At 38.7% G+C, this 16854-nt stretch overlaps 1 protein-coding gene across 2 annotated transcripts in view; it reads right to left on the reverse strand.

The window, feature by feature from the left end:
- Positions 1–16854, reverse strand: part of LOC135324991 (leucyl-cystinyl aminopeptidase-like) — a 68338-nt gene that overhangs the window by 25730 nt on the left and 25754 nt on the right. For both annotated transcript variants that reach the window (XM_064502233.1, XM_064502234.1), the window contains 6 exons: positions 13878–14718; positions 9855–9993; positions 4493–4624; positions 1875–1995; positions 1027–1181; positions 568–681 (listed from right to left, as the gene is read on the reverse strand). In XM_064502233.1, coding sequence (XP_064358303.1) covers positions 568–681; positions 1027–1181; positions 1875–1995; positions 4493–4624; positions 9855–9993; positions 13878–14718 — 1502 coding nt within the window. The remainder of the gene's footprint in view (positions 1–567; positions 682–1026; positions 1182–1874; positions 1996–4492; positions 4625–9854; positions 9994–13877; positions 14719–16854) is intronic.

Consider the following 16854-nt stretch of genomic DNA (forward strand, 5'->3'; position numbering starts at 1 on the left):
TTAGTGTATTTCAAAGCGACCAGAATCCATGGGTGGGACCATAGCATGTCATTAGACCAAGTCCCCAGTCTCTGAATCCCAAATTGGTTTAGACGCAAGCAAGTACCAAGATGATGACAAGACAAGAATGACTCCAGGCATATTTGGTAATCTCTGGTGCTGCCTAAGTCTACCAGGAAGAGTGAAAACTGACAAACTTGGTCAACAACATGCTTGGACTTTCAGTATGTAGATTAAATTATAATTTGGTACACAGACACAGCTTCTAATGACCACTATTTTTCAGAGAATATTTTAGCTATGTAACAAAAGAAAAATTGCACGTAGACATTTCCAGACATTTCTGCACATTTCTAGTTACCTCTTCACTAACAAGTGTTAAGAGAAAACCAAAATTCATTAAAAAAACATTACCTTCAGTGTTATCAAAGTGCCAAAGCAAAAGAAATAATTTAAATGGTCCACAAAGTAAATTTCAGTGTGAGTTCATAAATATCAGTCCTTTGTGGTCAGTATTAAAAAACAGATCTTAGTGAAGATAAAAATCTAGTTATATTAAGCACTTACTGAATGTAATTCTGGAAAGATCTCCTCCATGGCAAAGTACTCCATGAAAGTGGCAAATCCCTCATTCAGCCAAAGATCGTTCCACCACTCCATAGTTACTAGATTGCCGAACCACTATGACAAACCAAAAACATAATCCTTTTTCTCCATAAATAAGATACATTCTCACTAAAACCTACGAAGTAACAAAATGAGTACAGTGACACTCCATTCGTCCTCAGCTTTATAAAGGATCTTGTGCCAAAAGAGTTTAGTCGAAACCACAGTAATGTTTTTGTATGAACACCTCAGTATGTAGATCATAAAAGAGCTGCACTCTGCCTTTTATACTGGAGATAATACAGCATTCTGAACAGATATAACATGCACCATAGTCACGGTGAGGGCAAGGAGGGTAATTAAAATGCGAGATGACTCCATTTTTTAAAAAAGCATTTAAACGATTCAATGATCAAATACCTGATGGGCCAGCTCATGAGCTATCACCGCAGTTATTAGCTTTTTATCCTTTGCTGAAGAGGTTTTGTTGTCATATAAGAGAGTTGTTTCTCGGAAGGTGATCAAGCCCCAGTTTTCCATAGCACCTGACTGAAAATCAGGAATAGCTACGAGATCTGGAAAAGATTTGAAAGAGGCTATGGTTATTGTTGAAAATTGTTAATTAAAGCAATTCTGTATTTCAAGTCTACCTATTGCATTACATAAGCCCTAAAAAACTCGTTATTTAAATCCTGTGGCTCATTTTCAAATACAGAAGCCACCCCTAGATTTATAGTATGTTTCTCTAGCAATACTCTACAACAAAAAACTTTAAAGCACTACATAAACCCTGTCTAGAGATCTTGCATGGACACAAGTAACCAGCAATTGTTGCTGCTACTACTGAAGGCAGTGGTCTTAGAAGACTGCATTTAAGAACTCTGCCAGTCAGACACACAGAATAGTCAGGCTGCACATAACAGACAGGTGCACATGTCTCACAGAGAGAGTTTTGCATCTCCCTATCCAAGCACATAATGTTTAGAAGGACACTGAACTCTTCCTTTGATGTAACATACAAGTCTAAACAATACGAGGTCAAAAAGCTCACAATTTTCCAGCTTGGGAACCACTTAACACTCATGCCCAGCCAAACATTTAGTCAATTTTTAAAATAATTTTTGGGAAGCCTTATTTCAGGGATGTTTTATATTATCTATATTTTTAGCACATTTTAAAGACAGGAAAATTTCCCTGTATTTGTCAGAGTTGATTACGGTTTCCTTTTTTGTTGTTGTTTGAAAAAGGAAAGTTCAGAAACGCCTTACCTAATTTTTCAAGAGGATAATTTATTAAAAAGTACTTTTGATAAAATTCCAGAAGCTTCACTGATGTGTTTAGAGCATATCCAACTTGGTTTAGATGCTGTGGTATGGCATAGATGGATACCTAGTCCAAAAAGAAAAGAAAATATTTCAAAATGTACAGCCACAAAAAGCTCTAGAAGTAAGAAAGAAGCAAGTAAGAAAGAAGCAGGCAGAACTCCCCACAACAGACAGGACCAAATTCTGCGGCACACTTTTGGGACACACATAAGTTACAAACACTGATTATCAAGCTGTCTTTGAAGATTTTTGCTACATACAGAACATACAGACTATCCAATTAACAGAAACGTAAGCAAAGACAGCACAAGGCTATCAGCTGTTTTATGACACCTTTAGGGCAGTCCTCAAGAAGGGTTTGCACAAACAGGAGTTCATCTATTTCCCCTTCCACACCCCATGAGTTATTAACTGATCCTCCCTGCAAATCTTGATTTATTTGTAATTTTCAGCTATCACTATGACAACGCTAATACCACCTGCAAGAAATTCACTCAAGAACTAATGATTTGCGTCAAGTTCATCCATTCCCCTAAGCTAGGGGCTACATTAGATTCAGTGTAAAAAGCTTTCAAAAAATTGAGAATTTAAAATCTCCCTCCACTCACGCCAAGGTAGCTACAACAATAAGAACTTTGATTAGGTTACAAGATCCCTGTTCATCCAGATTTAGGATGTCTTCTCACACATAAAAAAAACGTTGAGACTAATTTTTTTGTTCCCCTTTATATTTTCAGCCCTAACACACACACACACACACACACACCCAAATCAACAAAACCACTGACAAGAAAACCTTAATTTGGCCCTTCTTGCGAGGCTATGAATCAGAACAAACAACATTTCAAATAGATGGATAGGGTGCCCTTTTAACTTTTGAACAACTCAGAACCAAGCACACAGCAGCAGAGATCTAATCCAGTGTTGCTGAAAGTACAAAGCCTTATCAGCTGCAAATTGTAAGCTTGAAAACAAACAAAAAAAGCTATTTGGGATCTTTAGGGGTCTGGAAAAAGAAATCATTACATTACAAACACAAAGCAACTTTACACACTCCAAGTTTGAACTTGTCATTATAACATCCATGACAATAAGCTTATTTTATGTGAACCAGTTAGTTCAGATTCTTTCACTCTACAGGCCACAAATTGCTGGAAGTTGAGACCACATCTCTAGAAAAACATGCCCTCTTCTTACAGTCTCCCCAGGCCTATTACCTTCTGTTGGCAGTAGAACATCCCACCACCTAGACTTTGGCCTGACTTGCTATGATCATTCTTACGCTTTCTCTCCTTAAGCTGATAAGCACTCCTATACATTGGTAGATTCCTTGGGACTGGGTGCCTTCTAAGCTCTGCTGGACTTCCCTAGCTTGGTTAAGTCTTAGGAGGCTCAAAAACCCAGGTCATTCTCCTGGTCTTTTATTGCTTCTAGTGGTCAGAATGAAGGAGGAGCATATGCAAGAACCACTTTCCCTCAGTCAGAATACATCATTCAGTCTTCCTCTCCCCTCTTACATGCTTTGCTCTGCCATAAAATACTTCTAAAATACTGACATGAAAATGCTAACAATCCATGCAAGTTAAACTCACTATTAGGAACACAGAAGAGCATACCACAAAGACAGTTGCTTCAGGCTCTCTGCAAACATGAAACTTTTAGTACACTTGTTACTATTCTCCCTGGTAGAGGACAGGCTAAATGCTTTTGCCAGAAAAGAAAGAGTTTAATTAAAGAGCTGAATAGCAGTCACAAGGGCTGGGGAGAAGGGGGGGGGGGGGGGGGGGGGAGATGCAGTTCTTCAAGCTAGCTTCAAGCCACCTTACTAAGCTGTAACTAGAATTACTTGTCCAAGTCAGAAGGAAAGTGTATTGATACAAACCCAGTATCTTTACCTCTGTATGCTAGATTAAAGAGATTTAGACAGACCATGCTAACACTTTGCTAGCCTAGAAGATAACAATGCTCAGTACTGCTTCTGAAAAGAGTTTCCTCTCCCCCTGAAGCTCTGTTAGCACTAACCCCGCTGGCTTTTTCTAGGCAGATACTGACACTTCCCACATATCACCACAAAGGGGCAGTTCCTGCTACAGCCATGAAAATCACTGCTCATATGAAACTCTTGCACCTCTTGTAAGTAAGATTAAGGAGGCTCTTTTAGTATTACCATATTATTTATTTATTTACTGTAATTGCACACATTGCAGGAACTGCTCACTGACCCTGCAGACCAAATCCCTGCAAAGGACGAAGACTAAACAAGACCAACTGCTAGACTGACGAAACACAAAATAATTAAACAACTGTATTAAAGTGACTAAATACAGACTTATAGTTGGTCTGAAATTGCCCTACTGCAAAGCATTTGGGGGGGGGGGGGGGCACGCTGGATGTAGCTAACAGGATTCTGAGGATAAAGAGGCGCATAATTGCAGCCCTACTGGCACACATGGTAAAAAGGGTTTTGTGATGTAAATAGCATGTAGGCTTTTGGGGGTAGGGGGAGGGCTTTTTTTTTTTTTTTTTTTTTTGAGAGGGTACTTTGAGGGTAACAAACATACCAGAGTCCCATTAGTTTCCTTGCTGATGTTTTTCAAGTCTGCAACAATGAAGGCTACCAAGTAGGTACTCATCTTCAAACTCACAAAAAACTCATCTTGAACAATTCCATTTGTCACAGGAGTAGTGGCTTTCTGCAGGTAGAAGGAAATATTGTTACTATTGCAGTCAACAGAAGACTAAGACATGCAAACAGTCAGTGGTAAGTAACAGAATTACTTCACAAGTGGCTAGCAACAGCTTATAACCAAAAAGTAAAGATGTTGTGCAAGTTTGCTTATGATTCGACAGGATAGACAAGACCCACAATCCATATTTAAATTAATCATAGTTTAGTAACTTGAGGAGACCTTGAACATTTAAGCCTACTTACCCCAAAAGTACATTTATTATGCAGTATTACGAGACAACTGCATTGTTGCAGAGAAACCTTTCATTTCTTTTAGTTCACACTTAAAGCCCCCAATATAAAAGCCCCCACATGTTTTCTGGAACTTCATAAATGAATTATCATTTGTTCCCAGAAAGCAGTTCTACTCAAATAAAAATGCACGAATAAATAAATAAATATATGATTTTAAAAAGCTATTTTTAGACAAGATTGTTTTAGATCAAAAATGATCAACATTCAACTGCTGTAAAACATTCAACCGCCACACTGGAAGATGAATAGATTTTTAGGCCTGAACAGACAAGTATAATTACCCAGCCTGATCTCTATATATGAGCCTAATACCATCCTATTTTGTACATGCACAGAATTTCATTCTTCAACTTCTTCAGCAAATCCATAACCTGTCTTGACTACAGCTTCTCCTTCATAAAGGGGAGACAACCTATCTACTGCAGCTGCAGATAAATGGTTTCCAAAGTCAGTTATTACCATAAACAACACTAAAAACCTCCAAAACTCAAATTCAAAAACACACGCAACTTACTTCTAGCCTGAATTTGAGTCAGCCACTATATGCTGCCATATTGGCTGTGTATATGCTAGTTGAAGCCCCACTTCTGAGATCTCCTGCCCATGTAGGTATTTATAGACTGGGATGAAGTTCACCCTTTAACCTTCTCACAGATAAACTAAAAAGCCTGATCTTCTTAAGTCTCTACATCCAGCATAGCGTTCAAGATCTGCAGCTATTACAGGAGAACTTGTACTTCCCCCTCCGCCCCCAACAGACCTGTAAGTATTTGTTTTTAGAAGTGGGCCTATCCTAGTAATGATCTGAGCAACGTAATACTTCAGCACAATTTGATCCTCTCATTCACATCTGGTATTTCTTTCTTCATGCATCCAAAAATCAATTCACTCCTGTTCGTTACAGGATTCCACTGGATGATCATGCTACCTAACAGAACACTCAATCCAGGCTAAGCCTAAAATGTAAGAATTCAGCAAGTGCAAGAGCACTTACAGGATCAAGGACAAATATGAAATCAATCATAAAAACATGCCAAGAAAAATAAATTTTATATATAAAGCATTAGTATTGTTACAAGAGAACTTGCTGGTACAAGGAATGTCATTGAGGAAGCATACTTTTACAGACACCCTTGTAGATACTCTACAGTTTTTATCCATTTTTTTTTTTATTTTGTACAGTCACAAAAATATTTTCTTGTAATTCACAAGCAAGGGAGAGAAAGTTTTCTTGAAAAACTGCAAAACACCAAAGGCACCACTTCTGAACCCATTAACCAACTCCATGTTTGGAAGTCATGACTCTACAGCAAAAAGAAGGAATTATATAGTATCAAATAATAAGGAGCTGGGGGAAGGGAAACAACAAAGAACAAAATTGTTTGGAGCATAAACGGATAAGAGTAAGGTAACTGTTTTCAATTTGCTGTTTACGCATTAGCAAAATCATTAATTCACTTGTTTGGTATGTTCTTATTACTTCTTGATAAGTTTTAAATAAACCTGACCTGTTCCTTTGAATTGAGAACTAGCGTTTGATCCACAGCACTAAATATACAGCTTCACTCCTGTAAAGATCTTTTTTGATTTCTTCTTTGTTCCACAACTGGAAGCTTTTCAAATCTTTATTAATCACACAGATAAGGGAGCAACCAAATGTTAAAACAGAGATGGGGTGGGAACAGGAAAAGAGCAGATGATAATTTTTAATGTGCTTTTAAACATTTCATCATAAAAATCTCAATAGAAGTTGCAAACAAAAAAAATGGACAAACAGGACATCAAGAGAAAGGTCAGATAGCAAGAATGAATGCAACAAGACAGAGAATGCAGGGAAGGGAGGTGACAACCACTTGATGGAAAAGACTAACAAGAAGGTAGGAGGGATCTCAGTTTAAAGGAAGCACAGCAGCTTCTGCCTATAGCACATGTAGGTAGCTGAGAAGAACAGATGTAGTACTCAAGGCAGAAGAGGAAGGACATTTGTAGCTAACACAAATGGTATGACAAAGAGTGGCAGGAATGAAGAAGCCAAGAAGAGAGGTGCCAGAGGCATTATGTCATCTCAAAAGGAATTTATGATGCAGGAGCATCATAAACCATTTGAAGAATGATTGTATGTATGGTACCATGCTGGAACCAAGGGACGTAGCAGTTTTTCTTCCCAGTCCAGGAACAGCTAGTTATATAGCTAAAGTGGCCAATAGGGAAAATTCATAATATCAATGTTTAAAAATGATAAAAAGGCACAATACATCCTATTTTTCACTACACTGAGAATGGTTACAAGGTCACACTTCCCAAACCTCCATTTTCAGATCACTTTATCTCCTTGAAAACAATATTGCAAGAGCAATGCAAGGAATGCTACTCCGCAGCAAGAAAAGCTAGAAACTTGCATATAAATGAGTCCTGAGGTGAAGAAGAATAAAGAGATGCATTAATGATCTTACAGCAAAGGTAGCTGCTCTTCAGCAGATTTTCTCCATGTGGTTGACACCTTGTAGTGTGCATGTATGTCAAGTATAAAACATTAGTACCCTCTGACAGCACCAACAGAGCTGCCAGCTGCTCTGTAACAGCCTTCCCAGCTGAGCAGGGACAGATCGGGTGGGGAGCAGCTCCCTCCTCAGCACACAGCCCCACAGATGCATGCTTTGTGTGACTGGGAATGCAAGGCAGAGGTTATGGGAGGATGCAAAAGTAAGGCAAATAACAGTCTTTCTTTCCCAGATTTAGTTTACATGTCCCCACGCTGCAGGAGCCAGCTAGTTCCAGATTAATCACAGGATGATCCTCAGACAACTAAACAAGAGCTGCCCTTTCAGGCATGTTTGTTGAACCAGTCACTGAATTCAAGCCACAAAACTTGGCAACACAGAGCGTGAACTCCAAGCAGCTTCCCTGCAGATCATCTTGGGAAGGCTGGAACAGCTGCTCATAGCTGCTGACACTCACCGTGCACTGCGTCAGATGACCCACTTGCAAATTTACAGGAAGACACAGCCTGAACTCTCACAGCCTTGCCTGATGCCACGAACAAAAGTGCTAGTTCCCCAGATGAGACTTCTTCCTGCCCACAAAGTTGCACAAACACCTTGCACAAAAGATAGGAAATCTGAGTGAACTCAGGGGAGAAATTAGGGAAGCTGATGGAGTGACTAGATTAAGTGACCAAACAAAGCGTTTACTGAAGAAGGCAGGTGAGAAGGGATGTACCCCCTCATATGGTGGGAGAAAGGCAAGGAAGTAGGTATGCCTGCTGCCATAGCGAGGGCCACTGCTTATTCTTCTGGACAAAACTATTACCAACAACAGTGGGCATTCACAGATATACTAAAAGACAGCAGGCAGGTAATGCTTCTCATTTCAAGCCTCTGAATAGGAATTAAAGATTCCTAAATAGGGGATTCCTAAATAGGGGAAGTTTCCAGAAGGAAGCAAAGAGTCATAGTGAAGACATGTGATTTAAAGGACAGCACTGTGGATTTTAAGGTAAAATGAAATAGTAGCACCTAATGACCCTGACAGACATCCTCCTTCCTAGAGCAGCAACAGAATCTGCGAACAGAAGCTTGCAATAAATATCTTCTACTTAACTTTATGAAATTTTCCCTGCTTTGCAAAGACTCTTTAATTAACCCCAACCAATTTCCTTAGCTAGCCAACCACAGTTGAAGTGGAACCGATGGTTATTTTCCCCTCCACTCCATCTGTCGGTCATTCTCAGCCAAGCTGGCAGCCAAGGGGCTAGATGTTAAGGGTATATCAGGGTATATATGCTTTTTATAGATGAAAAACTACAAACCTGTTTTATGAAAGCTGCCTCAAGCCACTCCTCCAACTCCTAGCAGAGGAAAGTGAGCTAGCACCCTTCCCTATTTACATAATACAGGAGAGTTGTCCAGCAAAGTCTATATTGCAATTCTATCAGTGAAGAGAACAGCAAATAAAATACTTTTAGGGCTGGAAACTAGTGTTGCAATCCTGTAAACGTAATTGTTGAGAATGACCACAAACCCATGAACTTACGTATTCACCCAGTATGAGCAAGAGATTATTTCACATTAGATTGGTTTTCAAAAACAGGATAGCTACATCAGCACCCGAGTCTTAGACAACCTTCTGGAATCCTAATTACACTGTGTACATACATGCTCCACCAACACCAACTGCATAGTTTTTTCCGTTACTGGTTAGATTAATACTAGTATTAATCAGTTTCTATCGGGTGATAAAAGCTGATAAGTTTTTGATGAGAGGGGACCCCATCCAGAGACAGAATAGGTAATGTTAGTCTTGCTAGACTGTCCAAATGAACAGGTATCTCCAAAGGCTTAATGGTCATCATAAAATACAGATATGCTCTTACAAGATTTTGGCTGCAAGGGTCTAGCTGACTGGACCTCAGACCCCTCATTCAAATGCTGGAGTTGAGTCCCTATTCACACCCTATTTCCTTTTGCTCAGGCTTAAAAGCACATCCTTCCAGATGAGGCATCCCTTTCACAGATTGTTCCCAGGGTACACATACTACTGATAGATATGTTCCAGTCTTCTGCACATGTGCAATATCAGCAAACACGGAAACCTCAAAACAGTATCTTAAGGTCGTTTGAGACTGATGCAACCAATAACAAAAATCCTTATAAACAGTGATACATTTACGCGCAACAGGAATCCCTCCTGTAGCCATTCAACTGTGCCTACGATACCATCCCTACATTATGCAGTGTATTAAACAGTTGTTTCCTCCATAAAGCTACTTAGTCCAAGCCCTTGAGGAAGAAACAGTCACTTCTTTATAAAGTCATACAGTTTATAGCTTACCTGCTCAAGTCAACCTGCTAGCCATCATCGCAACAAAAACATAATAAAAAGCACTTAAACAGATTACACAGAGGATACCTCTACTAAAATTCCTCCACAAAAGTAAGTACCTTTGGCATATTTGACAGGGTGGAAAGTTGTTCATCTCTCTGGATCTTGATTAGAAAGGTAGCTTTAAATGCTGGTTCATCAAAGCATGGAAAAGCAGACCTTGCTGCCAGAGGCTCAAACTGAGTTGCTGCAAACCACCTAATGAAAAGAGTAGAGGAGAGCAAGTTAAAAATATGAAAAGGAGAAATGTCAGCTTCTGTATATTATAGAACAGTCATTTTTCTACAAAAAACTTTTAATAGCTCAATATGGCAGTTTTGCTGTGGCAGATGACTGGATTGGTCCAGTTACTAAGTGTTTAATTAGGATTATAAACAAAAGGTTTAAGATCAATTGTTTATTTGAGGGTTCATCTGCTAGGCTGTTTTTTGCTTTCTTAGCTTATACCTGGAACAACGCAATCACAAAACAGCCACCAAAATATAAGCCAATCAGCTGCAAGTCCCTCAGTAAGAAAGAACAAAACTTAAAGCAAACTGAAAAATTCTTTTAGTAGGCATGCCCACTAAATGAAAGTTTTGAAACCTCAGTGGCAGAGAAGCCACAAGAAAACTTTTGCACCTAACCATTGAGCTTCCTTCTGCAGCTGCTCCCACAATTCATCTGACCATCTCCCTGCTCCCTTTGCTGGCTAGGAGATGGATGCTGTGCAAGCCCATGCACTTGTCTGCCTTTAAACCCACAGCTAGCTTTATCAGAGGAGCACATCATCTGTCTCCCAGAGGTGCATGTTCCCTCCTCCTCTTGAGTATTTTGATATTAACTAGCTGCAGAAATTATGGCTTTTCTTAGAGGGCATCTTTGAGTTGAATTCTACAACACAACCCCAGGAGCTCAACAAGAAGTTTGCTCATTCAAGTCTAATTAAGGGCTAAATAGCGGAGAGAATAGCAGCTCCAACTACTGCTAAACTACCCACAAGTTTTCGTTGTTGTTTCCCCCCCACAGCTTTTCTTTTTGTCCCATGGAGAGCAAGAACTTATTCCAGATTTTCACTCCAATGCTTTTGAACCTACAGCTTTTCTGAGGAGTCACATTGCTGCCTATTCCTTAGAATTTGCCTCCATTTCTACTTTCGACTTCTTTACTCTTTTCTTCCCCTCTCACCAACAGTCTTGTAGTTGGTGTCGTGAATTTCATATTTTTTCCTTTAGCCTGAGATTTTACAAAAGGGGGAAAAAAAAAAGCAAGGAACCCTTTTGCATAAAAATATAAATAGGGCTCAACTTGTGCCTTTTTTTTTTTAGTTGAGCCCAAATAGGGCTCAACTTACTGCCTTTTTTTTGGCAATAGTGAGTCATCTTGCCATCTGATAGATTTTACTACTTTTCTTACAATGCAAAAAAAATCCTTCAAAAAAAAAAAAGAGACTAGTCTATAAGAAAAATCTTTTTCAAGTTGCAATAGCAACTCAATAGCTCAAGTTTTACGTTAAAATGTAATAAAAACAGATGTCTTGTAATAGCCTGTATTTCTAAAACAACCAACGTTAAGCATATAGTGCCCCTGGAAATAAAAAGGGGCAGGAAAGGCAATGGACATGCTGGTATAAGCAGAAAAGTTATCTGAACAGGATTTACTAAAAAAATACACAAGTTAAAGGGTGTACTACATCCTCTCCCTGAATAAAAGTAGGTACTGCTGCACTGAAGGGAGACCAAAAAAGCAACACCACCACCACCATATAAACCCATACCAGTGACGGATCATCTTTATCTCTGCCCAGTTACATATCCTCTTTCTATTACAGTAAATACAAGGAAAAAACTTAAAGCTCCAGCTACATCAGTCTAGGAAGAAAAATTGAAACTAAAAAAAAAAAGAGAGTATTTAAAATGCTTTAAGTGCTTTTTGCCTTCTGGACTCTTACTGCAAGGACTCACTGCACTTACTCTCATTTCTCTTCATATTTCATGGTAATGCATGTCTTGTAATGTTTGTGATAAGCTACTTAGCTCTGACAACATTTCATTTCATCCTGTGATAATATTCTTCTGATGCAATCTACCCTTTGTGATTCTTTATTATCTGAGGCATTCCCATGACAGCAAGACAACCTTTGGCATTTTCTTTATAATGCCAGAGTAAAGAGGCTATCAATGACTTTCCAAATGACAAGAGATTATTCCCAATCATCAGGCATACACTAGAACATTTTACTGCATGCTCAGGAACAACCTTTTTGTAAGAGGCTTACAGAAAGCATTTTCTTCCTGAATAGTCACCTACGTTTGCACCTCAGTAAGACAGATTCATGTTCGCCAGTCAGAGACACAGGCAAACTGAACAGAGTGCAGTAATCCTTCAACTCAGATTTCTTTCTTTAAATGCTTGATCCCTTAAAAAAAAGCCCCCAGACTACATCGTGTAAGGACCAACAGGAACACGTAGGAGGGAAAAAAGTTTTATCTCAGTTACTGATCAATTTAAGAACCAGGTTATGCTCTACAGTTCCTCTGAACATACCAGTTGTTTTAGCAGCACCAGTTGTTTCCAAATATATGCAAACTTCTTCTACACTTCAGTAGTATGTCACAGATGTACTTGGTCTATTCAAGGGGAACTTTAAAGGTAAATTGTATGTAGAAAAGATATTTGCCTTTTGGTTTAAAAGTCTCTTGTTAGTAGTGCTTAGAGAGAGGCCTGCTGAATCTAAAACAAGGTTTGCTGTATTTTTATTTAAAGAGTAAAGTAATAGGAATACTTCTTCCTTATCTTGGGCACCTTCCTAATGGTCTAGGAAATCATCTTTACAACAAGTAGCTTTTTTGGTTTTATTTTATTTTATTTTTTTTAAGATGAGCTATCCTTGAGGGACCTGAATAATCCAAGCGTGAATGAAATACAGTGATTAGATCTCGAGAGAGAAAAATTATGACCAATTTTCCCATGCTTCTGCTTTATTTTTCAAGGAGTCTCACAGAAAAAGCTAGTGACAGCTCAATGAACAGTTTTGTTTTAAAGTCAGTGAAAATAAATAAAACCCCAGTATGATCCTCTCTCCAGAGGATAACTTCAAGCCTACATTGTCAATTTGTAAAAGGTCAGGCTGGTGGTGATTAATATTAAATTCTGCATTCCCTTTTCAGGGAACAAAATCTACTTATTAATGCTTTGAGCATTTTCACAAAAACTCACTCTGGTAGCAGAAATTTGTAACTTTGATAACACTTTTTTCTTGCTTCTTCCTCAGCATCACATTCCCCCCTCCCTTTTGTTTTTTAACTTAAGGTCTTAGCATTTCTTAGAGCAAGCTGTTAAGTGTTTATGTCCTTATTTTATTTAGCAGGTTTTTTGTAGACCCTTCTTGACTACTTTCCTGTCAGCAAAGGAGTCTGAACTTGATCCAGACTACTCTTTCCATTTGTTTCCATTTTTGTTCCTAAAAGACCTGCATAGACTGATATGTTCTAACAAGGACGTAAACAATCCTAACTCTATGATCAGCCTACAGCCCCTCTTAAAGGGGGTGGAGTGCGGCGTATTCTCACTAGCCTTCTTGGTAAGAAAGCACTGATCCCCCACAGCCACGTCCCTATCTACCAGCCAAGAACACCTGCAAAGAGAAAAAACAAACAAACAAAAAACCCCCACACCACAGGTATCTACAACTACAAAAAAACACACTGAACTGAGGAAGAGGCTACCCTGCCTTAATCAACTCGCCCACAAAAGACAGTTTTTCCAAATAATGCTGATTTTATTCATGGATAACTTCTCCCTCCCAGACAGCTGATCTTTGCATAAAGTGTCAACAACACAAGGGAAAAGTTAAAGGATTTTTTAAAGTTCGAGTTTAAAACAATAGGAGATTAAAGATCCATTTTGTCCTATAGGGATTAATTGTAGAGATTAAAGATCCATTTTGTCCTATAGGGATTAATTGTAGAGACCAAACATTCAAGAAGCGGGGAATCCAACCCTCATCATGTGTCTCAAAGCACAGTTACCAAAAATCAGACATGCACATGAACACAACCTACAGAAGTAACAGAAATGAGAAGCAGCATTTGTGGGCATACCTTTGCTTAGATTTCTCATCCTCATAAGAAATTTTGTAAAAACCATAGTAGGTATCTGATAAATTAGATGAAAACTCTATGCTGAGGGTGTAATTCTGTCCTACAAGAAGAGCTTCGGGAGCCATGACTGCAATCTGGTCATGCAGTGGGTATTCCAGGAATTCCACTGGCTTTGCTTGATTCCCTCCTGCTGAAGTAACGGTTGCCTTGGTGATATTAAGTCCTGAGCTGTGAAGCACAATCTTCCAAGTTACCTGGATGACGTTAACCACTATTTTTACAGAACCTGCAAATTTCAGAGTGGTTAGGTTTGGCTGCAAGACAAGATCATAATGCAGTGGTACAACGTCAGTAGGAAGCCTAATTTTTGCCCATGGAAATAGTTTTCCATTAGTTGCCAAAGGGTATATTAGTTCCATTGTATGGTTTTTTTTATGACAGCCTTCTTTGGTAAAGGTACATTTGGGAAGAAGATAAATCACCATTATTACTGAAATTGCAATCACAAGAACAACTGTGCAAACCACCATGGTTCTCGTAGAGGGCACCGAGCAGGAGCCATCCGGACTTTGTCTATAGCCAGCCATGTTATTCCGGAGACCGGAGCTTCTGTTCATAAAGGACATCCCCAGCAATTTCGCTGATGATTCGTAATCCTCCTCATCATCATCCATTTCATGCTCTCCAAGGCCACGCACCAAGAGCCGGGAGCTCCTTGGTTCATACTCCACTTCATCGGGCTCCAGGGGATGTAAGCAAGGCTCTTTGGCAAGATCAACCACATCAGGCTCTTCTTCAAACATACTGTTTTCAATCATATTCCTGGGCAACTGAATTCGATCTGAAACAGAAAAGAATGTATGTTACCTGATGAACAAAAGGCATGATAGTAATACCTCAAAGATAACTGACTGAGCCAAAGCGCGGGAAACACTAAACAGCACATCCTTTCAAGGGCTCTGTTATTCTCTCTCTCAGATTTGTTTTCAGAAAACATTTCTATGCCTTTCTGCCTACTGTAATTTTAGGTCAACAAGATAACATCTTGTGCATTTCTGCACTTCAAGAAGATGTCTCCCTTGCACATAGTTGACCATGTCTCACATCATGACTGGGGATCAGCTACATCACTGCACAGCACTCCCACTGCATTGATGTCACTGCCTTGGCTACATTTTCTCTATCCCAGTAATCCATATTGTATTCAACAAAAGTAGTTAAGATAGAAAACTCTCTATGTTGCAAGATAAACCAATACATTTTTAAAGGTGTTTCTGAATATGCTAGTTACTGAGTTTTTTATTAAAGGAAAAACTACCAAGGTGCTGGCAGATACACACATAAAATATCAGTTTGACCATTTTTCTTAAAACAACTTTTCACTCAATCCCTGGAAAAAAAGGAGAAAAAATAAGTGCATATTTTTCTTGCACAAGAAGGGAAATATAAAAATTACAATTCTGATTGAGCTCATCATTTAAGATATAGCTCATACAGTCCTTGAAACATTCCCTGCAGATAAGAAACTAGATCAGGGCCAATCAGAGAAAAGCTTGTCTCCTTAAAATTTGTCTTTAACAGTTAACAGATCACTGAAAATACAGTATAAAACAAGAGTTCAAATTCCTCTCAATTTTAACAAGTGTCAGATAGGCCTCCTATTTCACATGTAACTACATTTTAATCAAGCCTCTGGTCATGTCTATCTTTCGGCTAACCTGCTCACTGAAAAGTAGGGAAAAATTAAAGACACTGTGGGTAAGAAGTATATAGAGGGAACTGGTCCTGGACACCCAAAACTGGATTACTTAAAAGCAAGAAAGCTTGTTTTTATACCAAGTCCATATCCAGTCCACCATAAAAATCTTACAAATGATTTTGATTGGCTTTTGTTAGGATACCACAGAGCTGTCTGGAGGGGAACATAGTAACTTGAATGGAAAAGCCCTCCATACAGAAGAGATTTCTTGCACAAAGAATCCTACTACCAACTTTTTAGGCCCTTGCAATATATAAGTAATCTGAATTAGGTCTCTTCTAACAGCTTCTTTCTAAGGGAGTAGACAAAAGTTTTGCTAAACTCATGACTTCAAATACAAAATTAAGCTCCTTCAAGCATGAAGGAACTCTTGTTAGCCAAGAAAAAGAAAAAAAATCACATCAAGCCTCTATCCTCCATAATCAATGTTTTCATAATGAGGAAGATAACATTTTCTTTGAATCTAGAAAATACAGAAAAGTAGGTTGACTTTTAAAAGTTTTTGACAAGAATATATTTTTCTTGGAGCTTGATAGGGTAACCTACAGCTTGAAATATCAGTGCACCTATAACACATTACTGATTTGTTATTTAAAATGCTAAGTTCCCATCCAATATTTTATGTTAATATTTATATATAAAGTGATAAGATGAATAGTTTCAGGAATCTAACTGTATCTAGCTGGTTGATAGGATACAAGTCTTGAAACAGACTAGCAGAAAAAAAAATGTTGGAGGGATGTGTAAAGTTTCATTTGGGAAGTTTGAGGGTAGGAAGGGTTGTTTTTTGAAGTCAGGTTTCTATATGACTGAAGCTTTCAAAGATGAAAATAAAACACCTTCAAGAAAAGAAGCAAGGACTTCACCCACACACAAACCACATATTCCAAAACCTTCAACATTTACTTTAAAACATATCAAGAGTTCCTGTTGAAAGGCCACAAACTCTGTAAACTTCAGCGCTGGTGGCCGTAACACTGAAAAGGATGGAGCAAAGACTTCTTTCAGCCCATGCTCCATCCACCATGCTTTTCTCTGTGTGATAACCCTGTACATTAAACTTCTAAACATACTTAAGTCTGCCACTTCTTTCAGTATTAAACTGACAGACAATTCTGATCCCTTCAAAATAACTTCATAAATAGGCACCTTGCATCTCAAACCAAAAACTATTCAGTTACTTTACAAAAGGTCAACTCCAAATGTTTCTCCGCAAAG

The sequence above is a fragment of the Dromaius novaehollandiae genome, chromosome Z, assembly GCF_036370855.1.
Source record: "Dromaius novaehollandiae isolate bDroNov1 chromosome Z, bDroNov1.hap1, whole genome shotgun sequence".
Lineage (NCBI taxonomy): Eukaryota > Metazoa > Chordata > Aves > Casuariiformes > Dromaiidae > Dromaius > Dromaius novaehollandiae.